This window comes from Salvelinus namaycush, chromosome 31, assembly GCF_016432855.1.
Source record: "Salvelinus namaycush isolate Seneca chromosome 31, SaNama_1.0, whole genome shotgun sequence".
NCBI lineage: Eukaryota > Metazoa > Chordata > Actinopteri > Salmoniformes > Salmonidae > Salvelinus > Salvelinus namaycush.
This window is the reverse complement of record NC_052337.1, coordinates 11,222,882-11,250,862: the sequence shown is the minus strand read 5'-3', so window position 1 is coordinate 11,250,862 and position 27,981 is coordinate 11,222,882. Positions and strand designations below refer to the sequence as shown.

Genomic DNA, 27,981 nt, shown 5'->3' with positions numbered 1-27,981 from the left:
ATGCAGCCCTCGAGCAAGATCCTGAGTCTTATCGTCCTCGTGTTGATGGGCACAGAACTCACTCAAGTAGGTTTAAACACACGCCATTTTCCCCGCTGTATTAGAGCTGTGGTGAGCAGTTACTTGGCTCGAGATAAAATATTAGTACCCGGTGCCTTCTCGGTAGCCTAGACAGAGCTAAAGTGAATTAGCCAGTTTCAGCGCTTAAAGAGATTAACGGGTGGGATTACATGGCGATGATGTGGATACATTGTGCTACACGGGCGCAGATAGCGCCAGCAGCGCCCAATGAATGTCACATAGCCTAACTCTAACGGGGCTCTGTGTAATGCGCAGGGATAGAGATGTACAAAATCCTACATGCACACAAATGTGTAAATATACAAAATATATTACACACGTATAAATTATAAGCAAATGTAATGAATGAATGACAAATCAACCCATCCAACCAAATCATCTGTGTGAGGGTTAGGATTATGTCAGAATGGTTATTGTTTTTCATTCTAAATCGAATCATTGTGATGTGTCTGATATATGTATCGGTATTCTGCATGTGTCGTTTGTTTCGAATAACAAGCAGTCAAATATTATTGCATTTCAAGTAGCACAGCACACAGCATGCATGGTCCTTTGAATAAGACCAAAGGAGAAGTGACTGTGGAGCTTGAGAACTTGACTATGGAGATGAGAAAGGAGGTCTTTGTTCTAACCAACAAAATAAAATGTTATTGGTCTGTCATAAAGGAATACCCACCCCGACATATCAATCCAATCACCTAAGAAGTATCCAAGGCCGTAATGGTTGATCATGTAATTGAAGAATATAGTCAAGTGTGTTTCTATTGTCAAATGTCTTAATCACCAGCACAGCATTTGTCAATCTGTGAGACGATGGTGTGCACAGTTAACCCTACAGTTCAAAGTTAATTCACAAAAGTATAGCACAAGTGTTTACGTAAAGGGTTGCTCACATATTTTTTAAATTATTTTCTGTCTCACCAAAACACATGTGTATCTGTTCATTCCCACAGACGTACACTGTTCCGTCCCCCTGTGCATAAACAAGCTAACATCAGGCTACCAAACCAAATTGGCATTAGTTCAACATAATCATTCGGTCAACATGTCCATTATGCGGAAATCTATTTCTCAATGTACAATCATCAACCACACAATATTCTATCTATTTCTTTTAAACCCTTTTAATACAAATTCAACCCCAGGCCTCAACATTTACTTCATTTCAGATTGGATTAATGTTAACGGACAGCTCTGTCAAATATCACTCAGAGGACGTTGTTGGACTGACGTCGGTGCCAAGTGAGGTGTGTGTGTGTTTTCTACATCACACAGCCTCAGAGAGAAATAGCTGACCCCACAAAACACATAGACACTCTGCTATCCTCATCTCTCCCATGCATCTTTCACCATAACCAACACATCACTGTAGTCTCCCTATAACACTGTGACACAAACACTGCGCTGAGCTCTCAGTAATGCTGACTCTGTTGTACATGTTGGCCTTCTGATCTCCTTGATTGAAGAGGAAAAGGCATACGAGGTTGGACTTCATCCTGCATTATACAGTTTGGGTGCTGCATGTTGTGGTGTCTAAGGGGCTGTGTTGACACTGTAGTTTGTGGCCCTGGATGGCCTTGGTGTGTGTGTACATGCATGTGTGTGCGTGTGTGTGTTTATATGATTGCATGCGTGTGTTTGAGTGTGTGACTGTGCGTGAGCATTTTGGATGGATGTCATTTGTAACAAGGTCAGTCAATATCTGGCCACAGCCTCAACCCACACCGGCCTCCAGCATTATCAGAATCACTATAATACTCACCGTGACTACAGCCTCAACCCCCACCGGCCTCCAGCATTATCAGAACCACTATAATACTCACCATGGCTACAGCCTCAACCCCCACCAGCCTCCAGCATTATCAGAACCACTATAATACTCACCTTGGCTACAGCCTCAACACCCACCGGCCTCCAGCATGATCAGAATCACTATAATACTCACCATGGCTACAGCCTCAACCCCCACCGGCCTCCAGCATTATCAGAACCACTATAATACTCACCATGGCTACAGCCTCAACCCCCACCGGCCTCCAGCATTATCAGAACCACTATAATACTCACCGTGGCTACAGCCTCAACCCCCACCGGCCTCCAGCATTATCAGAACCACTATAATACTCACCGTGGCTACAGCCTCAACCCCCACCGGCCTCCAGCATTATCAGAACCACTATAATACTCACCGTGGCTACAGCCTCAACACCCACCGGCCTCCAGCATGATCAGAACCACTATAATACTCACCGTGGCTACAGCCTCAACCCCCACCGGCCTCCAGCATTATCAGAACCACTATAATAATCACCGTGGAGCACTATTTATAGCTTAACCGACAACAGAGACCGTACAACATCAAACACCACACACATCACACTCAAGGATGCCGAGGTAGAGGGAAATTGGGTGTTTTGGAAAGAGTTGGAGTGAGAGAGATTGGGGAGAAAGACAGAGAAATATGGGTTGGAGATAGACAGAGAGAGTGTGTGAGAGAGAGAGAAAGAAAGAAAGAGAGCAAAAGAGAAAGAGAGAGAGAAAGAGAGACAGAGAAAGAGAGAGAGACAGAGAGAGAGAAAGAGAGAGAGATAGAAAGAGCAGCACATTTCTTTGTGATCAAAGCCAGACTCACATTTATTGAACAGATTCTGTTTCAACATAACTTGCTCTACAGATGATGATTTATGTCACCCCACTTCACTTTTACCCCTACAGCCTGGACAGATACAAGATACAGATGTCTTTCTGAAAATATTGTCACTGCAGGCTATTGTTTTATTTTAGAGAGGAACGTTAAAGTATTTAGGAGATGTCACTGAGGTAGCCAGTGTACATATCAATCTGTGTTATTTCACTGTCCTTAGTCTACAGCAGGACTCTCTAACCCTCTTCCTGGAGAGCTACCCTCCTGTAGATTTTCCCTCCAACCCCAGTTGTATCCTGATTCAGCTTATCAACCAGCTAATTATTAGAATCAGATGCACTAGATTAGGGTTGAAGTGAAAACCAACAGGACTGTAGCTCTGCAGGAACCGGTTGGAGAGACATGGTCTGCAGTATGCACTGAAATGAAATGTATTATTTCTACTGTAAACCGTGGAGGATGATTTGTGTCAGGTGCTGTGGTCTGGAGCACAACAACAACAAGTCACAATGATGGACATCATCTTTCTGTCTCTGTCGTTTTATCTCTCTCTCTGTTTCTTTCTATCACACACTCATGTACACACGCACTTTCTCTCAGCCACACAAAGACACACACACAAAGACACAGACAGGCACACAGACACACAGACACAGACACACACACATACACACACACACATACACACACACACACACACACACACATACACACACACACACACACACACACTGGCTGTCAATTCTTCAGGCAATATAACCAACATCCGTCCTCACATCTTGACAGATGTTCTACCATAACACATCAGATGATCCACCTCATCCTTTACGCCATTATATTAGCATACACGTCATTATATTAGCATAAACGTCAGACCCTTAGAGCAGTATGTATGCCAGAGTATTTTAATGAACATGTATTCAGAGCATAGCTAGTATGTGGAGAAGGGTCTGACGGCGACAAGGGGGGATTGGTTTCCCTGGGCGGTTCATCCCTGGAGTTATCCTGGTCTTGGGCCGCAGTCAGACCTTATTGAGGATCTGGGCAGTATTTATTCCAGAATTCCTCAATGTTTGAAGCATAGCTAGTGTGGGAAGTATTTGTTGTGTTTGTTAATGAACATGTTTTTGAAGCACAAATACTATAGTGAGTGTTTGTTGTTGTTGTTGTTGGTTTATGTTGTCAGTTATGCAGAGAAGGGCCAGCTGTTCCCGTGGCAGCTCCCTGAAGGCTTCAAGCACGCTACACCCGCTAGAAGAGAGAGAGAGAGGTGTTTATAATGAAACGTTTACACTATAATCAATTCAGTTCTTGTGAAAGGGAGAAAGATGGAGAGAAAGATGGAGTGTCTGCAGCTGCATTGCATTATGCTGTGATTGACAACTTGGATTTGATTTATTCATAAATCAATGTAAATGAAACTCTGAAAGTTAGTTACCATCACAGAGTTATACTAGTGTACATATGTTAAACTGTACTTTCTCAGTTGTACAAGTAGACGATCTGAAATGGCCATATTGTCCTTTTACATTAATCCTGTAAACATGTCTCTCACTGTGAAATAGTCAGCCAAGCGTGACAAGACTGAGCAGTCCTCCACTGACCGATCTAGTCCACTGGTTTATCCCCTATTAGCTGATCTGTCCATGGGGAGGGTCAGGGGGATGGTTTCCCGGACACAGATTAAGCTTAGTTATGGACTAAAAACCATGCTCACGGTCTAGGCTTAATTTCTGTTGGGGAAATTGTCCCAGAGAGTGTTAGTGTAGAGTATTAGTGCTTAGTACTGATATGCTGACTGGCAGAGTTGAGATGGCCCTGGGCTGGGGTGAGCAGAGCCGGGCAGGGGAGGAGAGGTCAGGGCAGGAAAGGGATGGGTTGGATTGTGCTGGGATGGGATGGACAGGGCAGGCACAGTGGTGAACTGACCCCCTCTGATACCTCAAATTGTCCCGCAGAGTCACAACTGCTGTGTTCTGTACACTGAGAAAGGTCGAGAGAGAAGGGGGACAGAGAGAGAGACAGAGAAACTCAGAGAGAGCGAGAGTAAGAGAGAGAAAGAGACAGATACAGAGGGGGAGAGCGGGAAAGAGAAGGGGAAATATAAGGTGAGTGAGAATGGGAGCTGACCTCTTTTATTTATATCAGCATATTGCATTACTGCGAGGACAGAAGTACCCCATATAGCACTGTGGATATTTGGGGTCTTGATGTATTAACTTGCAGGATTACAGCTAAGCCTATAGGTGGAGAACTAAACAAGTAATGCTCTGTTCGGTGCTCTGCTTGGCACTCTGCTCAGTGCACTGCTCGGGGCTCTGATTCTTCACAATGTTTACACGAGACAGATTTGCTTTGCTTTGTAATTCAAAAATGTATTGATTAAAATTATTCTAATTATTAAAGGGAGGATTCAAAATATTCACAAGGTGATGGGAGAAAAGAAGTGGACAGGTATTGTGCCTACAATATGGGCCCGTATTCATAAAGCGTCTCGGAGTATGAGTGCTGACCTAGGGCCAGGTATCCCTGTCCATGTAATCTGACCTAGGGCCAGGTATCCCTGTCCATGTAATCTGACCAAGGGCCAGGTATCCCTGTCCATGTAATCTGACCTAGGGCCAGGTATCCCTGTCCATGTAATCTGACCTAGGGCCAGGTATCCCTGTCCATGTAATCTGACCTAGGGCCAAGTATCCCTGTCCATGTAATCTGACCTAGGGCCAGGTATCCCTGTCCATGTAATCTGACCTAGGGCCAGGTATCCCTGTCCATGTAATCTGGCCTAGGGTCAGGTATCCCTGTCCATGTAATCTGACCTAGGGCCAGGTATCCCTGTCCATGTAATCTGACCTAGGGCCAGGTATCCCTGTCCATGTAATCTGACCTAGGGCCAGGTATCCCTGTCCATGTAATCTGACCTAGGGCCAAGTATCCCTGTCCATGTAATCTGACCTAGGGCCAGGTATCCCTGTCCATGTAATCTGACCTAGGGCCAGGTATCCCTGTCCATGTAATCTGACCTAGGGTCAGGTATCCCTGTCCATGTAATATTGGATCAGCACTCATACTCTGAGGGTTTTGTGAATACGGGCTCTGGTGTGTCATATTGGTGTTGTGGCAATTCTGGTGTGGTAGATTTCTTAAAGGGGTATGAGTTCACTTGTGATTTTTCTCCTTGATCTTCTTTCTTCCAGTCTCTCATGGTCTCTCTCTCACTCTCTGGTGTTCATCCAGTAGATATCCTCCTAACCGAGTATAATACAGAAACTCATGGGTGGGTTGAGAGAGAGAGAGAGATCCATAATCCACCTGAACATGAATGTTGTTATGTTTGCGTGTAACACCGTCAGAAAGCCTTTGGTGACGCATTTATTCAAACAACACACTTAAATTGGGTTGTGACATTCATGTGATGTCGCGCGGCTATTTAACGAACAATATTATGACTATTGTCCCTTTGATTTACCAGCAATACCGAAAGCAGCTACACGATGGCGCCAGAGTCTTTCACATAGGCCCTACATCTCTTCAATTTTATTTTATACTCGAATGCAGTGCTGATGATAGGTGCGCGCTGTCGGTTTAAAAAAAATATAGACATAAAATTGTTGACGTGTATTAATGCATTTGGGATGATACATTGCTGTTATCCATATTGCATGCCCTATTATGCGTATATATTTTTTATTTAACTAGGCAAGCCAGTTAAGAACAAATTCTTATTTACAATGACGGCCTACAGTAGGAACAGTAGGTTAACGTCCTTGTTCAGGGGCAGAACGACAATGTTTACCTTGTCAGTTCGGGGATTCGATGCACCAACCTTTCGGTTACTGGCCCAACGCTCTAACCACCAGGCTACCTTCCGCCCCATATATATGTATATATGATCCTTATTGCCTAGCTCACCTTCATTAAATAAAATAATAACGGACTTTAATACATGGGGTTGTTCATTAAATTAACGTCAAATTGAATTATTCTCGGTACCCCAACAGCTCGCGCTCCACGGGGGTGGGTGAGAAAAATATCACCTGCCCCGGCCTGGACAATTAAGCACTCAGCTTCTTGCGACCGGACGAGTGGCGCGACCTTACCCGAAAATGCTCTTTGCCCAATCCCCCCGGGGATAATAACTCGCAATCCGAGATAATACCAACCAGGCAGCCACGGACCCCCGGTGACACGGCGAAGGGCGTCTCGAGCAGCAGGCAAGACGAACCTGGCTGACATCACCGTTGCGCGTTGCTCGTGCTGCTATAGATCCGTAGGCATCTCCTCCCTCCCTCAGCCTTTTGGAACAGCCTGTGTGTATTCACTGCACTTAATCAGGGAGCGCGCGAGGCAGGAGGCGGACGGAGGGCGTGAACTAAAGAGGAACGGAGAACGGGAAAGCCACCAGAGCGCGGGACAGCACAGAGAGAGAAAGAGATACCCATCCAGATACATCTTATTTTCTCTCTAAACCGCTCCTCAATCACACTTTCTCCCGGCTTTCGGGACTGTCAGATTCGGCATCGAGGGTTTATTATCATTAATCTGATCCAAACCTGCAAACCTGCTCCTGCGGGCTTTTTCCAAACTCCGAACCCTTTAGCCTTTCACCAGTGATGTCCAAGGAACAACCGACCAAACCGGGGCTACGGGTGTTACACCAGAAGGCTATGGCTTCACTAGGCAACATGGATTGCCTTGCTCGTTTCTCGCCGGATTGTGCTGAAATAGAATGAAGCTGGTTTGGGTTAAACGCAGAGTGCAGAGATGTCGGTGCCTTTGCTGAAGATCGGCGTTGTGCTGAGCACCATGGCGATGATCACGAACTGGATGTCGCAGACTCTGCCCTCTCTAGTGGGGCTCAACACCACCAAGCTCACCGCGGAGAGGGCAGGCTACCCGGACAGGAGCACCGGAGTAAGTGGCACCGCTACTTTACTCTTCCCGTGGGTTCATTTTGTCTGCATAAAAAATTACGGGTTTTGCTACCATTATTTACCTGGCTGGAGGATTTTATTTTATTCGCTCGCATGGTTGGTTAATGAATTATTAAAAGTTTATTTAGGCCTATTAGGCTATGGCCTCCTCCAAAATCTCATATTTGTTGCTTGACAGGGTCACTAGTATTTATGTTGTGCTGCCTATGTTTTCAGCGCCTGGTTCCTTGTCAGATCTTAGAGAAAATCGAATTTCATAGGCATGATTAATATCGCCTCTCTCAGGTTGATCACTCGCGGGATAGATATAGAGACTGAGAGCGAGATAGTCTTGTTGTATCTTACTGTATTTTCGAGGAGGGGCGTGGGAGCGCGCTGCATTGTGAGAGGTGGAGGAGAACAAGGGCGCGCGGTGGAGACTGAGAGCGACAATGAGTTTGTTTGGATGCTGCCATTGATAAAACGCTGCAAGGTAAACATTTTGTGAAAATGAAATTTCGCATCCAGACCTTTCCAGTGAAGTCAGCTGGGTTCCTCTTTGTCCCCGGCAGCCAGGCACCCTCAGTTCAGCGGGGTCTCGGAGAAAAAAAAGGTCATTTCATTACGCGGGGCATATTGCTTCTTGTCTTCTTGTCTCTTTGTCAAGCGCAATCTGACTTTTTGGTTAATCAAAGTAAATTGTTATGATTATTATGAAATATAAATCGTCTCATACTTTGTGAGATATTTTACGTATTAAGGTTGACTATGAAACCATTCATAAAACCCACGTCTTCATGGGTTACATTTTTGGCAAAAAACTATTGGATTACGACATATACAATTTCAATAGAGTCATTAAAAAAAAACACTACTATCTACTTAAATGTAAAGGCGATCCCTGTGCCTACATAGTCATTTTAGTTTATTATGTGATGATCAGATGGACAAAATTTTGCGTTATTACATAGTAATAAAGATCAGTCGGGTGGAGTGCTTTGCTTTCTCTAATCTGTACTCCCGCGGGATTATTGATAAAAGATTCCTCCAAACGAACTTGCCTTTCATGATGATATAGACCTAATGACTGGATAAGCTAGTGTAGTAGAGTACTACAGTACATACTGTACCTAGTAATCCAGCATCCACCTTGCCACTGTACTCAGTCAATGCCCCTGTGAAGTGAATATGGAAAGGTTGCCAGTTGGTTTTAAACATTCACATAGTTTTATTTTCAATTCATTTACCACATTTTAAGTACATTATTGTTGACATTTTTAGTGAATTTATAGGATAGTATGTACAGTGATGACTAAAACACTATCCAAGCACTATATCCATTGACTCTCAGTAGTGCGCCAGACACATCATAATGCACATCATGATGTAGGCTACAGTGAAACGATAGATTGTGGATGAGTCGATTCAGGATCAGGATGCTGTTGGCTTTTATGTACAGTGGTAATGGAAGTGCTAATATTTCAGATGAATCAGGCAGATATTCTATGTCTTAAGAGACTGAATAGGAGGGAAGTGCCACTATTGCCAGTGTTAGCCCAGTCTCAATGTGGACTGATTGGACTGTGTTGATTGTTTAGTCTTGACAATCTCACACCTTCTATTTGTGTTGTTTTATAATTGGACACCAATAACTTTGATAATGTACATAGATGAGTATTTGGACAAGTCTCGACCAGTTCGATAGGCTGCCTTTCCCCTCTGATGGCATGTTATAATTTGCTGGAGCTGGGCGGGAGGAGTTTAACGGTTCTCATCATGGCCAGATGGCGCCGTGCGCAATCCTGCGTGCGTGTGCATCCCACAGACAGACTGACATTATGTAAGCTCTGGCTGTATCTATGTAGTAGTGAGGGTTTAACGCACGACTCCACTCCAACGGGTGCGACACGTCACCACAAGCCTACACCGTGTGATTGAAACGTACTGCTAAGATAAGCCTATTCAGTCAGAGAGCAGGCGAGGAGGGATGGGGTACAATACTTTATTCAACAAATCCCTGACAATTGGATTATAGGATGAATGCTTTTGTTATTCTCTTGTCTCATCTGTTTTCTCTTTTTTTCTTTCTTTCATCCCCTCATCTCTTTTTATCCCTTCCTCACCTCTCTCTCCTCTCTCAAACACTCTCCTGTTTTCTCTCTCTTTCGTCCTCTTCTTTCCCACTTTATGTAACATCACTTTCTTTCTTGCTTCTGACTCTCTCTCTCTCTCTCTTTCTCCCTTTCTCTGTTCATCCTTCCCTCCATCTCTCTCTTCCAGGTGTTGCCAGCAAACCCAGAGGAGTCATGGCAAGTGTACAGTTCTGCCCAGGACAGTGAGGGGAGGTGTGTGTGCACAGTGGTGGCACCGCAGCAGTCCATGTGTTCACGAGACGCCCGCACCAAACAGCTGAGGCAGCTACTGGAGAAGGTAACTATGGTGACATAATGTCCACAGCAACACTAATGACCTGTCACGTCTTACCTCACAGACCACAGATCACCCCCCCACCTCCCCCCACCCCCACCCCCATCCTGGACAGCAGCCCAAGCATGCACGCACACAAACACATGGACAGCATCCCCAGACAAGCTACGGGAGCAGCACCCTGCCTCAACCTGTTCAACACCACAGACTCTGAGCCCATGCTATAGAAATATAATTTCTAGAATGGGCATCCCCATTCAAGCCAATGTTCTGTGATAGATGAATCGGTGGCCATATTGAGTGTACTCATGCCCATTTCCATGTCTCCCTGATCTCCCCTTTGATAGGTCCAGAACATGACCCAGTCCATCCAGGTGCTGGACCAGCGGACCCAGAGAGACCTGCAGTACGTGGAGAAGATGGAGGTGCAGCTGAGAGGTCTGGAGACCAAGTTCAGACAGGTGGAGGAGAACCACAAGCAGAACATCGCCAAGCAATACAAGGTACAGCAGCAGCCCAGCACACCTAAACCCACCCTGCTGGGGCTATGGGGCTATCACCATGACCACTGCCACTCATCTGACACAACCACCTCCACCCTCCATGGATGGGTTTATGTGTGTGCCCACGGCCCACTCAGGATATGGTCCAGCATCAGATGATAAACAACAACATTCTTATTCTAAAGTTATTCGAAAAGATACTTAGGTGCTGGATCCTCGCGGATTATCAACAGAGAGCACTCAAAAAATGCAATTTCAATACTTATCTATTATCTATATTTAATCACTGGTTAATGAATGAATGTTGAGATTGAACCATTGGAGTGCTGCATGTTTCCTTTTCTATGGTTCAGCATCACCAACCTCACCTAGAGTGTTTTCTATAGTCTCTAGGAACAGCTCTGAGTTTTAATGTATCAGGACTGTATCAGAATTAACTTCATTCTGGTGTATGAGCTGGAGGGATATTGGACAATTCAGTGGGCACATACAAAAACTATCATCAACCAGATATTCATTCATTGCTTGGCTCACCTTCCTTCCTCCCTTCCTCCTTTCCTCCTACTCCTCCTCCCTCTCCTCCCTTTAAAATGATTATCACCAATGCCAATTTAGCACCACACATTTTTTGATTGATTGGTTGATCGGTTGATTGGTTGATTGAATTAATCAATGAGAGAGGGTAGTAGATTCACCAGTATGTCACAGCTAACTTTTAAAACCACATAGGGTGCGTAAATTCACTCTGGCTATCTACTCCGATTTAGAGCACCTCGCCCGTGCGCAGAAAAACTGATGCATTTACGAACGCTCAACACCCGTTGAATATGGCGGTGTCAGTAAACGTCGGCAAAAAAGCGTAATTAAATTGATGCCAGCAGCACAGTTACAGTCTCCAACACTCTATATAACATGTAAACAGCTTAACCAGGTCTGCTAGGACGAGTAAAATGGTCAGAGTGAGGTGTTGACTCGTTCGTGTCTGGAAGTAGCAATCAAGCTAGCCAACGTTAGCCAGTTAGCTTGGGTGCTTGACTGCCGTTGTGTGGTCAGAACGCTCGGATCAACCCTACTCCTCGACCAGAGCGTCCAGTGTGCGCTCTGAACGCTCCGAGAGCGAAACGCTCTGAATTTACTAATGTACAATCTGACAACGCTCTGAATTTACGAACGCCCAGAGCGCACTCTGAGCGCTCTCTGGCACTCCAGATTACATTTACGAACACACCCATAGTCAGAAGCTACATGCACATTGATGTAAGTTTCCTGGCACTCAGACAAATACTGTAGATCCATTTTCCCACTCCTCTCCAGTTACCTGTCTAATGATGATAGACTGAACTACAGAATGTATTGTAGTCTCAACATTAACAGCAGTATCAATGACAAAACAACTATTTCCACCCCCTGCATCCCTGACTGAGTGTCTACATTTCCAATGCATGCCTCCCACGTTCATATCATGAGTGCAAAATCAAAGCATGCTTAACATACTCTCTAATCCAGTGTGTGTTCTGTGTCTGTTAGATAGATTAGTGAGCTAGATGTCAACAGTATGTTATGTTCTTGCTTGCAGGGCTAACTTTAGGACATGTAAAGAGAGAAGAAGAGGCAGGTCAATCCCATGTTCCACCTGAACTGGGCTACCACAGTACTGCGAGATTTACGAGCGTTCATGATTTACCTTTCGCACCATTAGTACTACTACTAAGAAACCCCACCTACCTCTTTCCCAAATAACCAACCAGCCAGCTCTACCTACCTGAAACCCCACCTACCCCTTTCCAAAATAACCAACCAGCCAGCTCTACCTACCTGAAACCCCACCTACCCCTTTCCAAAATAACCAACCAGCCAGCTCTACCTACCTGAAACCCCACCTACCCCTTTCCAAAATAACCAACCAGCCAGCTCTACCTACCTGAAACCCCACCTACCCCTTTCCAAAATAACCAACCAGCCAACTCTACCTACCTGAAACCCCACCTACCCATTTCCCAAATAACCAACCAACCAGCCAACCCTACCTACCTTCCCTACCTTCCCTACCTACCTACCTACCTACCTACCTACCTACCTACCTACCTACCTACCTACCTACCTACCTACCTACCTACCTACCTACCTACCTACCTACCTACCTTACCTACCTACCTACCTACTTACCTACCTACCTACCTTACCTACCTTACCTACCTTACCTACCTACCTACCTACCTACCTACCTACCTACCTACCTACCTACCTACCTACCTACCTACCTACCTACCTACCTACCTACCTACCTACATCTTTAGAAAAAAGTAGAAATGTAGAAATGGTTCTACATTGAACCCCAAAGCATTTTATCTGGAACCAAAAGGGTTCTACCTGCAACCAAAAATAGTTCTTCAAAGGGTTCTCCTATGGGGACACCCAAAGTTCCATTTAAGGTTCTAGATAGCACCTTTTTTTCTAAGAGTGTACCTACCTACCTACCTACCTACCTACCTACCTACCTACCTACCTACCTACCTACCTACCTACCTACCTACCTACCTACCACAGATCTATTTCTGCATGTTACTGGTAGAACATTTCCATCAAAAGGCTTTTTCAAAAGAAAACAATTAGTTGTTTACAGTTATTATTATTATTTTTACTTTTGGTTTTTGTCTATGCATACTTGGTTACTAAAGACTACTACGTACCTATAAACATTAGTGATAATAAAATCTTAAACCCTTTGTTGTGTGTGACATGTAAAAGCATGTAACTCTGTTGCATTTTAAACGATGATGACCAATAAAGAGCTTTCCCAATTGTTTCCTGGTGTACTGAGGGCTTGTGTTTAACGTACCGGCTCATCTGCATCAGGGCGGAGCCTCTGCTTGCTCGCCAATACGGTGGAACACACATCAGGATTTGTTTGCTCAGACACACACAAACACACTGTACACACACACACACACACACACACACACACACACACACACACACACACACACACACACACACACACACACACACACACACACACACACACACACACACACACACACACACACACACACACACACACACACACACAGGGCTATTGTGTTACTGTGAGAGAATGTCAGTGTAGGCCAGGCTAGAGTAGTCAGGGCCAGATAGGTGTTTTCTCCTTTAAAAAAAACTTTTTTGGAGTCTTTTCTTTTTTGTCTCCAGGCATGACACTGAACCCAGCTTATTTTAATCCTTTCAGGCCATAAAATCGAAAATGGAGGAGATTAGGCCGTTGATACCAGTGTTGGAGGAGTACAAAGCCGATGCCAAATTGGTATTGCAGTTTAAGGAGGAGGTCCAGAATCTGACGTCAGTTCTAAGCGAGCTCCAGGAGGAGATGGGAGCCTATGACTACGAGGAACTCCACAACCGAGTGTCAGGTCTTGAGGAGAGACTCCGAGCATGCATGCAAAAATTAGGTAGGCTGAGAAAGTTTCTGACACACACTCTAACACACACACTCTAACACACTCTAACACACACACACACACCTCACACACACACACACACACACACACACACACACACACACACACACACACACACACACACACACACACACACACACACACACACACACAGGGCACACACACACACAGGGCTATCACACACACACACACACACACACACATATTGTTCATGGATAACTTCTGTATGGGGTTAGACCAGAGTGAAAGCTTCATGTAGTACACACCTCAGAAACATTCTACATCAAGGTACACTACAAACACACATGAAACACCTGAAAAGAAAAACACAATCCTTTCTCAACACACTGGAACACACCTTAGCTTCTTTCCAGATGTCATGAGCAGACAGAATACTACACAGACAGAATAATACACAGACAAAATACTACACAGACAGAATACTACACAGACAGAATACTACACAGGCAGAATACTACACAGACATAATACTACACAGACAGAATACTACACAGACAAAATACTACACAGACAAAATACTACACAGACAAAATACTACACAGACAGAATACTACACAGACATAATACTACACAGACAGAATACTACACAGACATAATACTACACAGACAGAATACTACACAGACAGAATACTACACAGACAAAATACTACACAGACAAAATACTACACAGACAAAATACTACACAGACATAATACTACACAGACATAATACTACACAGACAGAATACTACACAGACAAAATACTACACAGACAAAATACTACACAGACAAAATACTACAAGGACATAATACTACACAGACATAATACTACACAGACAGAATACTACACAGACATAATACTACACAGACATAATACTACACAGACATAATACTACACAGACAGAATACTACACAGACATAATACTACACAGACATAATACTACACAGACATAATACTACACAGATAGAATACTACACAGACATAATACTACACAGACAGAATACTACACAGACATAATACTACACAGACAGAATACTACACAGACATAATACTACACAGACAGAATACTACACAGACATAATACTACACGGACATAATACTACACGGACAGAATGCTACACAGACAGAATACTACACAGACATAATACTACACAGACAGAATACTACACAGACAGAATACTACACAGACATAATACTACACAGACAGAATACTACACAGACAGAATACTACACAGCCATAATACTACACAGACAGAATACTACACAGACATAATACTACACATACAAAATACTACACAGACATAATACTACACAGACATAATACTACACAGACATAATACTACACAGACAAAATACTACACAGACAAAATACTACACAGACATAATACTACATAGACAGAATACTACACAGACAGAATACTACATAGACAGAATACTACATAGACAGAATACTACACAGACAGAATACTACACAGACAGAATACCACACAGCCTATCAGTTAAATATGTATTACATGTATGTCTCACAATTGTTTCAAAACACCTGTTTCTCAATATTATACAGTCCGATCTTTGTTTAATCCCAATTTACACCGAGAAAAAAATATGATCCCATATTTTTGCCTGTCTCTGTATAGCCAATGTGTCAAAGGTGAATTTGATAATTTAACACATACCAGTGGAGGCTGCTGAGGGGAGGACGGCTTATAATAATGGCTGGAACGGAGTAAATGGAATGGTATTAAACATATGGAAACCATGTGTTTGATATATGTGATACCATTCCACCTATTCCGCTCCAGCCATTACCACAAGCCCATTCTCCCCAATTAAGGTGCCACCTGCCGCCTGTGACAGATACGTAGGTGAGTTGTATGTTCAACCTAACCAATTTGAGATATAATTCTTCGTCACCCTCTCAACTCTATACAACCTCTATACAATCTCATCTCAGTCTATAACATCCTAGTGATTTATTACAGTGCTAATAAATGCACTGCACACCTACGATGTAGTCTCACAAGGTTGTCTAGTGGCTGCTGGTGGAAAACACTCCTCAGAGCAGTAGTAGAGTTTGCATTTCAATAGCCTGCTGAATTACACTGCTATGAATACAGTGACATGCACACTGTCTGACCTACAAACACACACACACACACACACACACACACACACACACACACACACACACACACACACACACACACACACACACACACACACACACACACACACACACACACACACACACACACACACACACAGAAATGCACAAACACACAGACAACACACACACATACACACACACAGATACACAATTCTGCCATCAGTCAAACACAGCTGGAGAGTGTGGTAAGTAGTCCCCCCCTCACTCATTCATACACAGCAGGAAACAGTTCACAGAGTTTAGAGATCAGATGAGATAAAGGAGACGTCAGAGGTCACTCAGCAGGAAACAGTTCACAGAGTTTAGAGATCAGATGAGATAAAGGAGAGGTCAGAGGTCACTCAGCAGGAAACAGTTCACAGAGTTTAGAGATCAGATGAGATAAAGGAGAGGTCAGAGGTCACTCAGCTGGAGACAGTTCACAGAGTTTAGAGATCAGATGAGATAAAGGAGAGGATGGTCACATCATTGCTATGTTCTACTTCATCACTGCTGTCATCTCCCTTTCCCTCCTTCTCTTATTTATATCTCAGTAGACATTCCTCCTTCTCTATCCTATAGTTCTTCTCTCTGAGCCCAGCTCTCTATGTAACGCCTGAAATATGTATCTGTCCCCTTCCCTCTCTAATGTGTCAACATTCACACTAGGATCAGGCTGATCCCTCTCTAATGTGTCTACATTCACACTAGGATCAGGCTGATCCCTCTCTAATGTGTCAACATTCACACTAGGATCAGGCTGATCCCTCTCTAATGTGTCAACATTCACACTCGGATCAGGCTGATCCCTCTCTAATGTGTCAACATTCACACTAGGTTCAGGGTGATCCCTCTCTAATGTGTCTACATTCACACTAGGATCAGACTGATCCCTCTCTAATGTGTCAACATTCACACTAGGATCAGGCTGATCCCTCTCTAATGTGTCAACATTCACACTAGGATCAGGCTGATCCCTCTCTAATGTGTCAACATTCACACTAGGATCAGGCTGATCCCTCTCTAATGTGTCTACATTCACACTAGGATCAGGCTGCTCCCTCTCTAATGTGTCTACATTTATTCACTGATTCCATAATCCTCAAATCATCATTCCATTCCAGAATGACTGACTGATGGTTTTGTGGTTAGATTTCCCTGTAGTCTAGCTCTGGTTGGCTGGAGCCATATTCAGGCCAATAGGAGATTAGATTAGACCTCATGTGTGTCTCTCTCTCTCTCCCCGAGGTCCAGACTGACCATAATCCAAAGATAGGAACATGGTGATTAGAGGAAATAAATAAATAAACACAGATTATTACTATAGTCTGTAATCCCACGGAGGTATTATGTAAGGTGCTGATAGTAGTGGTGTTTGTTTGCTCATGTGATGTTGTGTTTGTCTTGCTGCTGGTAACCTGCTGAGGTCTCATAGTCACAGCTTGATATATTTAATTTAATTTAAACCAGAATCAAATTGTGCTAAAAGAACAAATTATGTAGTTTTAACTTTCAAAACTGTCAAAATGTGAGAGAATAATACAGTTTTGGTAGAAAGAGTGAAGATAGATAGACATGAGAGAAAGAGTGAGGGGTGAATATAGACATGAGAGAAAGAATGAGGGGTGAAGATAGACATGAGAGAAAGAGTGAGGGTTGAAGATAGACATGAAAGAAAGAGTGAGGGGTGAAGATAGACATGAGAGAAAGAGTGAGGGTGAAGATAGACATGAGAGAAAGAGTGAGGGGTGAAGATAGATAGACATGAAAGAAAGAGTGAGGGGTGAAGATAGACATGAAAGAAAGAGTGAGGGGTGAAGATAGATGAACATGAGAAAAAGAGTGAGGGGTGAAGATAGATGAACATGAGAAAAAGAGTGAGGGGTGAAGATAGATGAGAGAAAGAGTGAGGGGTGAAGATAGATAGGCATGAATAATTGCGTTTCACAACCACATTAGTGCCAGAGAGATAATGAGAGACAGAGGGAGAATTGCATGAAGAGAGAGAGAAGCATAGAAAGGAAGAGAGAGTATACTGGGGGACGGGACCGAAGCTGTTTGTTCCTTAGTTAACATTAAGATCTAACAACAAGAACGAGGTTGTTAACCATCTGTTCATAATGATAAAACCATTAATCAAACTACCTGGCTGTCATCAGGGAACAAGGCGCAGCTAAGCGTTCAGCGCTAGATATGTCAACTTCATATCAACACCTCAATCAAGCCTAATTAACGATACGCTCAGCTCAAACAGCCTAGAACAAGTAGCAGCAGCAGCATGAGCTCAGTGGATCCTACATAACCTGGAACAACAATCAAATCTCCCTCCCTCCCTCCCTCCCTCTCTCTCCCCATTTCTCCCTATCTCTCTCTCTTGCTCTGTTTCTCTCTCATCCTCTCTCTCCCCATTTCTCCCCATCTCTCTCTCTCTCTCTTTCTCTCTCTCCATCGCTCAGACAAACATAATGCACAGAATACCCGAGACCATTACCTTTATTCTCTGAGGATGACAGACAGATGGAGGTCTAGACATAGACACAAACAACAATACACACATGCTATTGTTCTTTTGTGAATGAAGGCTGAGTGAATGTTTTGTAAATTATGTTATTATGTGTAAGTACAATATGATTTCTTTATTAGAGCATCTTAGCCAATATGAAATCATACAGATGCAGTGTTTAATCTATGAGAATGATATGCAGTATCTATGAGAGGTATTTCTATGTTGGTTATTCCTTCACAGCATGTGGGAAGTTGACGGGCATCAGTGATCCTGTCACCATCAAGACGTCTGGATCCCGGTTCGGATCCTGGATGACTGACCCTGCGGCACCGGAAGGAGATACCAGGGTATACACACACACACACACACACATTTCAGCCGTCCATGAACATGGAGAAATACAATTACCCTTCTTTAATGCTCCGGTAGTGTCTAAAGCTACGTTAAGGTAATGATCACCTTACCTCGGTAGCGTCTAAAGCCCAGCTACTTTAAGGTAATGAATTCCTGACCTCGGTAGTGTCTAAAGCTACGTTAAGGTAATGATTTCCTGACCTCGGTAGCGTCTAAAGCCCAGCTACGTTAAGGTAATGATCAACTTACCTCGGTAGTGTCTAAAGCCCAGCTACTTTAAGGTAATGAATTCCTGACCTCGGTAGCATCTAAAGCCCACCTACGTTAAGGTAATGATTTCCTGACCTCGGTAGCATCTAAAGCCCAGCTACTTTAAGGTAATGATTTCCTGACCTTGGTAGCGTCTAAAGCCCAGCTACGTTAAGGTAATGATTTCCTGACCTCGGTAGCATCTAAAGCCCAGCTACTTTAAGGTAATGATTTCCTGACCTCGGTAGCGTCTAAAGTCCAGCTACGTTAAGGTAATGATTTCCTGACCTCGGTAGCGTCTAAAGCCCAGCTACTTTAAGGTAATGATTTCCTGACCTCGGTAGCGTCTAAAGCCCAGCTACGTTAAGGTAATGATTTCCTGACCTCGGTAGCGTCTAAAGCCCAGCTACGTTAAGGTAATGATTTCCTGACCTCGGTAGCGTCTAAAGCCCAGCTACTTTAAGGTAATGATTTCCTGACCTCGGTAGCATCTAAAGCCCAGCTACGTTAAGGTAATGATTTCCTGACCTCGGTAGCATCTAAAGCCAAGCTACGTTAAGGTAATGATTTCCTGACCTCGGTAGCGTCTAAAGCCCAGCTACTTTAAGGTAATGATTTCCTGACCTCGGTAGCATCTAAAGCCCAGCTACGTTAAGGTAATGATTTCCTGACCTCGGTAGCATCTAAAGCCCAGCTACGTTAAGGTAATGATTTCCTGACCTCGGTAGCGTCTAAAGCCCAGCTACGTTATGGTAATGATTTCCTTACCTCGGTAGCGTCTAAAGCCCAGCTACGTTATGGTAATGATTTCCTGACCTCGGTAGCGTCTAAAGCCCAGCTACATTAAGGTAATGATTTCCTGAGCTCAGTAGCGTCTAAAGCCCAGCTTCGTTAAGGTAATGATTTCCTGACCTCGGTAGCGTCTAAAGCCCAGCTACATTAAGGTAATGATTTCCTGAGCTCAGTAGCGTCTAAAGCCCAGCTACATTAAGGTAATGATTTCCTGAGCTCAGTAGCGTCTAAAGCCCAGCTACTTTAAGGTAATGATTTCCTGACCTCGGTAGCGTCTAAAGCCCAGCTACGTTAAGGTAATGATTTCCTGAGCTCAGTAGCGTCTAAAGCCCAGCTACATTAAGGTAATGATTTCCTGAGCTCAATAGCGTCTAAAGCCCAGCTACTTTAAGGTAATGATTTCCTGACCTCGGTAGCGTCTAAAGCCCAGCTACGTTAAGGTAATGATTTCCTGAGCTCAGTAGCGTCTAAAGCCCAGCTACGTTAAGGTAATGATTTCCTGAGCTCAGTAGCGTCTAAAGCCCAGCTACGTTAAGGTAATGATTTCCTGGCCTCGGTAGCGTCTAAAGCCCAGCTACGTTAAGGTAATGATTTCCTGACCTTGGTAGCGTCTAAAGCCCAGCTACTTTATGGTAAAATTTCCTGACCTCGGTAGCGTCTAAAGCCCAGCTACGTTAAGCTAATGATTTCCTGACCTTGGTAGCGTCTAAAGCCCAGCTACGTTAAGGTAATGATTTCCTGAGCTCAGTAGCGTCTAAAGCCCAGCTACTTTAAGGTAATGATTTCCTGACCTCGGTAGCGTCTAAAGCCCAGCTACGTTAAGGTAATGATTTCCTGAGCTCAGTAGCGTCTAAAGCCCAGCTACATTAAGGTAATGATTTCCTGAGCTCAATAGCGTCTAAAGCCCAGCTACTTTAAGGTAATGATTTCCTGACCTCGGTAGCGTCTAAAGCCCAGCTACGTTAAGGTAATGATTTCCTGAGCTCAGTAGCGTCTAAAGCCCAGCTACGTTAAGGTAATGATTTCCTGAGCTCAGTAGCGTCTAAAGCCCAGCTACGTTAAGGTAATGATTTCCTGGCCTCGGTAGCGTCTAAAGCCCAGCTACGTTAAGGTAATGATTTCCTGACCTTGGTAGCGTCTAAAGCCCAGCTACTTTATGGTAAAATTTCCTGACCTCGGTAGCGTCTAAAGCCCAGCTACGTTAAGCTAATGATTTCCTGACCTTGGTAGCGTCTAAAGCCCAGCTACGTTAAGGTAATGATTTCCTGACCTTGGTAGCGTCTAAAGCCCAGCTACGTTAAGGTAATGATTTCCTGACCTCGGTAGCGTCTAAAGCCCAGCTACTTTAAGGTAATGAATTCCTGACCTCGGTAGCGTCTAAAGCCCAGCTTCGTTAAGGTAATGATTTCCTTACCTCAGTAGTGTCTAAAGCCCAGCTACGTTATGGTAATGATTTCCTGACCTTGGTAGCGGCTAACGCCCAGCTACGTTATGGTAATGATTTCCTGACCTCGGTAGCGTCTAAAGCCCAGCTACGTTATGGTAATGATTTCCTGACCATGGTAGCGTCTAACGCCCAGCTACGTTATGGTAATGATTTCCTGACCTCGGTAGTGTCTAACGCCCAGCTACGTTATGGTAATGATTTCCTGACCTTGGTAGCGTCTAAAGCCCAGCTACGTTATGGTAATGATTTCCTGACCTTGGTAGCGTCTAACGCCCAGCTACGTTATGGTAATGATCACCTGACCTCGGAAGCATCTAAAGCCCAGCTACGTTATGGTAATGATTTCCTTACCTCGGTAGCGTCTAAAGCCCAGCTACGTTATGGTAATGATTTCCTTACCTCGGTAGCGTCTAAAGCCCAGCTACGTTATGGTAATGATTTCCTTACCTCGGTAGCGTCTAAAGCCCAGCTACGTTATGGTAATGATTTCCTGACATCAGTAGCGTCTAAAGCCCAGCTTCGTTATGGTAATGATTTCCTGACCTCAGTAGCGTCTAAAGCCCAGCTACGTTATGGGAATGATTTCCTGACCTCAGTAGCGTCTAAAGCCCAGCTACGTTATGGTAATGATTTCCTTACCTCAGTAGTGTCTAAAGCCCAGCTACGTTATGGTAATGATTTCCTGACCTTGGTAGCGGCTAACGCCCAGCTACGTTATGGTAATGATTTCCTGACCTCGGTAGCGTCTAAAGCCCAGCTACGTTATGGTAATGATTTCCTGACCATGGTAGCGTCTAACGCCCAGCTACGTTATGGTGATGATTTCCTGACCTTGGTAGCGTCTAACGCCCAGCTACGTTATGGTAATGATTTCCTGACCTTGGTAGCGTCTAAAGCCCAGCTAGGTTATGGTAATGATTTCCTGACCTTGGTAGCGTCTAACGCCCAGCTACGTTATGGTAATGATTTCCTGACCTCGGAAGCATCTAAAGCCCAGCCACGTTATGGTAATGATTTCCTTACCTTGGTAGCGTCTAAAGCCCAGCTACGTTATGGTAATGATTTCCTTACCTCGGTAGCGTCTAAAGCCCAGCTACGTTATGGTAATGATTTCCTGACCTTGGTAGCATCTAAAGCCCAGCTACGTTATGGTAATGAGTTCCTTACCTCGGTAGCGTCTAAAGCCCAGCTACGTTATGGTAATGATTTCCTTACCTCGGTAGCGTCTAAAGCCCAGCTACGTTATGGTAATGATTTCCTGACATCAGTAGCGTCTAAAGCCCAGCTTCGTTATGGTAATGATTTCCTGACCTCAGTAGCGTCTAAAGCCCAGCTACGTTATGGTAATGATTTCCTGACCTCAGTAGCGTCTAAAGCCCAGCTACGTTATGGTAATGATTTCCTGACCTCGGTAGCGTCTAAAGCCCAGCTACATTAAGGTAATGATTTCCTGAGCTCAGTAGCGTCTAAAGCCCAGCTTCGTTAAGGCAATGATTTCCTGACCTCGGTAGCGTCTAAAGCCCAGCTACATTAAGGTAATGATTTCCTGAGCTCAGTAGCGTCTAAAGCCCAGCTACATTAAGGTAATGATTTCCTGAGCTCAGTAGCGTCTAAAGCCCAGCTACTTTAAGGTAATGATTTCCTGACCTCGGTAGCGTCTAAAGCCCAGCTACGTTAAGGTAATGATTTCCTGAGCTCAGTAGCGTCTAAAGCCCAGCTACTTTAAGGTAATGATTTCCTGACCTCGGTAGCGTCTAAAGCCCAGCTACGTTAAGGTAATGATTTCCTGAGCTCAGTTGCGTCTAAAGCCCAGCTACATTAAGGTAATGATTTCCTGAGCTCAGTAGCGTCTAAAGCCCAGCTACTTTAAGGTAATGATTTCCTGACCTCGGTAGCGTCTAAAGCCCAGCTACGTTAAGGTAATGATTTCCTGAGCTCAGTAGCGTCTAAAGCCCAGCTACGTTAAGGTAATGATTTCCTGAGCTCAGTAGCGTCTAAAGCCCAGCTACGTTAAGGTAATGATTTCCTGGCCTCGGTAGCGTCTAAAGCCCAGCTACGTTAAGGTAATGATTTCCTGACCTTGGTAGCGTCTAAAGCCCAGCTACGTTATGGTAAAATTCCTGACCTCGGTAGCGTCTAAAGCCCAGCTACGTTAAGGTAATGATTTCCTGACCTTGGTAGCGTCTAAAGCCCAGCTACGTTAAGGTAATGATTTCCTGACCTTGGTAGCGTCTAAAGCCCAGCTACGTTAAGGTAATGATTTCCTGACCTCTGTAGCGTCTAAAGCCCAGCTACTTTAAGGTAATGATTTCCTGACCTCGGTAACATCTAAAGCCCAGCTACGTTATGGTAATGATTTCCTGACCTTGGTAGCGTCTAACGCCCAGCTACGTTATGGTAATGATCACCTGACCTCGGAAGCATCTAAAGCCCAGCTACGTTATGGTAATGATTTCCTTACCTCGGTAGCGTCTAAAGCCCAGCTACGTTATGGTAATGATTTCCTTACCTCGGTAGCGTCTAAAGCCCAGCTACGTTATGGTAATGATTTCCTGACCTCGGTAGCGTCTAAAGCCCAGCTACGTTATGGTAATGATTTCCTGACATCAGTAGCGTCTAAAGCCCAGCTACGTTATGGTAATGATTTCCTGAACTCAGTAGCGTCTAAAGCCCAGCTACGTTATGATAATGATTTCCTGACCTCGGTAGCGTCTAAAGCCCAGCTACATTAAGGTAATGATTTCCTGGCCTCGGTAGCGTCTAAAGCCCAGCTACGTTAAGGTAATGATTTCCTGACCTTGGTAGCGTCTAAAGCCCAGCTACGTTATGGTAAAATTCCTGACCTCGGTAGCGTCTAAAGCCCAGCTACGTTAAGGTAATGATTTCCTGACCTTGGTAGCGTCTAAAGCCCAGCTACGTTAAGGTAATGATTTCCTGACCTTGGTAGCGTCTAAAGCCCAGCTACGTTAAGGTAATGATTTCCTGACCTCGGTAGCGTCTAAAGCCCAGCTACTTTAAGGTAATGAATTCCTGACCTCGGTAGCATCTAAAGCCCAGCTACATTAAGGTAATGATTTCCTGACCTCGGTAGCTTCTAAAGCCCAGCTACATTAAGGTAATGATTTCCTGAGCTCAGTAGCGTCTAAAGCCCAGCTACATTAAGGTAATGATTTCCTGAGCTCAGTAGCGTCTAAAGCCCAGCTACTTTAAGGTAATGATTTCCTGACCTCGGTAGCGTCTAAAGCCCAGCTACGTTAAGGTAATGATTTCCTGAGCTCAGTAGCGTCTAAAGCCCAGCTACTTTAAGGTAATGATTTCCTGACCTCGGTAGCGTCTAAAGCCCAGCTACGTTAAGGTAATGATTTCCTGAGCTCAGTTGCGTCTAAAGCCCAGCTACATTAAGGTAATGATTTCCTGAGCTCAGTAGCGTCTAAAGCCCAGCTACTTTAAGGTAATGATTTCCTGACCTCGGTAGCGTCTAAAGCCCAGCTACGTTAAGGTAATGATTTCCTGAGCTCAGTAGCGTCTAAAGCCCAGCTACGTTAAGGTAATGATTTCCTGAGCTCAGTAGCGTCTAAAGCCCAGCTACGTTAAGGTAATGATTTCCTGGCCTCGGTAGCGTCTAAAGCCCAGCTACGTTAAGGTAATGATTTCCTGACCTTGGTAGCGTCTAAAGCCCAGCTACGTTATGGTAAAATTCCTGACCTCGGTAGCGTCTAAAGCCCAGCTACGTTAAGGTAATGATTTCCTGACCTTGGTAGCGTCTAAAGCCCAGCTACGTTAAGGTAATGATTTCCTGACCTTGGTAGCGTCTAAAGCCCAGCTACGTTAAGGTAATGATTTCCTGACCTCGGTAGCGTCTAAAGCCCAGCTACTTTAAGGTAATGAATTCCTGACCTCGGTAGCATCTAAAGCCCAGCTACATTAAGGTAATGATTTCCTGAGCTCAGTAGCGTCTAAAGCCCAGCTACGTTAAGGTAATGATTTCCTGAGCTCAGTAGCGTCTAAAGCCCAGCTACGTTAAGGTAATGATTTCCTGAGCTCAGTAGCATCTAAAGCCCAGCTACGTTAAGGTAATGATTTCCTGAGCTCAGTAGCGTCTAAAGCCCAGCTACGTTAAGGTAATGATTTCCTGACCTCGGTAGCATCTATAGCCCAGCTACATTAAGGTAATGATTTCCTGAGCTCAGTAGCGTCTAAACCCAGTTACATTAAGGTAATGATTTCCTGACCATGGCACTGTGTTTTACGGCGGTAGCTACTGGAAGATCACACTAAGTGCTTTACATTATACTCATTGTCTGTATCCCAAATGGCACCCTATTCATATATAGAGCATTACTTTTGACCATGGCCCATAGGGCTCAGATCAAAATGCCCTTTGGGATGCACCCTATATTACTCAGATGACATGACCAATGGTACTCAGTTGAAGAGGCCAGGCTGTTAAGAGTCCTGACACACCCATAATAGTTGCCTCTTCAGAATCTGACCTTAATAGAAGCTTTGATTAATGTTAATGTGTTTACTCTGCTGTCTGTCTGTCTGTCTGTCTGTCTGTCTGTCTGTCTGTCTGTCTGTCTGTCTGTCTGTCTGTCCGTCCGTCCGTCCGTCCGTCCGTCCGTCCGTCCGTCCGTCCGTCCGTCCGTCCGTCCGTCCGTCCGTCCGTCCGTCCGTCCGTCCGTCCTGTCCTTCTACTAAACGGCCATGTCTGAGTTAGCTCTCCTGGGCTGGGCATCTGTTGGAGGAATAGACAGACGAAGCTTTCATTACTAAAACACATTAAAATGCAAATGCAGAGAATAAATGCATGGTTTACACCCGAGCCCCGACAGCAAGGTCGTTAATGAAGGGAGGGTGTCAGCCAAGATGTTTATTTGTCAGCCAAAATGTTTATATGGCTTTAAAACGTACACATGGATCTGTATGCAGATCTGGGGTTTAGAGGTTACAGATATGGGAGTTTATCAATGTTTATTTTTTTTTCAATTCTTTGTGGGTCTGTGTGATCTGTGGGAAATATGTATCTCTAATGTGGTCATATATTTGTCAGAAGGTTAGGAAGTGTAGCTCATTTTGTGGGCAGTGTGCACATGGCGAGAGCCTATGGCGGCCTCTCTCAATAGGAAGGCTATGCTCACTGAGTCTGTACATAGTCAAGGATTTTCTTAACTTGGGGTCAGTCACGGTGGTCAGTTATTCTGCCACTGTGTACTCTCTGTAAAACATCTGTCGTTCTTCCCCAGAACAAGGCAGATAACCCACTGTTCCTAGGCCAACATTGAAAATAAGAATTTGTTCTTAACTGACTTGCCTAGTTAAAAAACAGAACCAAAAAAAAACAATGAGGAAATGGTCTAGGCAGGTACCCCGGAAGCTTCCTTAATGCCAAGCCACAGGTGAAAAAAGATTAGCCTTTTATCCGGAATGATCCGCATTATCCCTGTGGGGCTGGGCTCATCCCCAACCCCGGCCTGCCTCCACCTGCAGCTGCCTGTCATTCCTGACTGTTTGTATTCTGAAGTAGAAGGCAGGAGCTCTGCTCCGAGTCAAGCATCCCATTTAATTAGGCTTTCTGTTGACAGCGTGATATGATTTACAGTGGGAAATTATGCGTGATCCACATGTATATAGCGCCCATCTACATAATGGTGCATTGAGGAGTTTGATAGGAGGGTTTTAACAGGACTGCAGGGTGTGTTTTATCTTGTTTGTATTATAAAGTTGCTACTGACTCTGAGTTAATATTTACTCTCTCCTCTCTACTCGTCTGTATCTCCATCTGTTAGGTGTGGTACATGGACGGTTACCACAACAACCGCTTCGTGCGGGAGTACAAGTCCATGGCGGACTTCATGACGACGGACAACTTCACGTCTCACCGCCTCCCCCATCCGTGGTCCGGGACAGGTCAGGTGGTCTACAACGGCTCCATTTACTTCAACAAATTCCAGAGCCACATCATCATCAAGTTCGACTTCAAGACCTCCGCCATTAGCAAGTCACGCCAGCTGGACAACGCCGGCTACAACAACATGTATCACTATGCCTGGGGCGGCCACTCCGACATCGACCTCATGGTGGATGAGGGTGGGCTCTGGGCTGTCTATGCCACCAATCAGAACGCTGGAAACATCGTCATCAGCAAGCTCAACCCCAGCACGCTTCAGATCATCAAGAGCTGGACTACCAACCACCCCAAGAGGAGCGCCGGCGAAGCCTTCATGATCTGTGGTACTCTCTATGTTACCAACGGTTACTCTGGCGGGACCAAGGTGTACTACGCCTACAGCACTAACTCCTCCACGTACGAGTACATAGACATCGCCTTCCAAAACAAGTACTCCCATATCTCCATGCTTGACTACAACCCTCGGGACCGTGCGCTCTACGCATGGAACAACGGACACCAGGTTCTATACAATGTCACACTATTCCATGTCATCAGCTCACAGGAATTGTAA

General features: G+C 44.5%; 1 protein-coding gene across 3 annotated transcripts; it reads left to right on the top strand.

Annotated features, from left to right (window-relative positions):
- Positions 1-27,981, top strand: LOC120026393 (noelin-like). Of its 3 annotated transcripts, none has more exons than XM_038971249.1 (6): positions 1-66; positions 9,919-10,068; positions 10,413-10,568; positions 13,795-14,014; positions 18,916-19,022; positions 27,307-27,981. In XM_038971249.1, the coding sequence occupies exons 1-6, from the start codon at positions 1-3 to the stop codon at positions 27,979-27,981; spliced, it is 1,374 nt and encodes a 457-aa protein (XP_038827177.1). The 3 variants fall into 3 exon arrangements, with proteins under 3 accessions (XP_038827177.1, XP_038827175.1, XP_038827176.1); XM_038971247.1 differs by lacking the exon at positions 1-66 and adding an exon at positions 7,490-7,639; XM_038971248.1 differs by lacking the exon at positions 1-66 and adding an exon at positions 7,490-7,643 and having other exon boundaries at positions 9,929-10,068.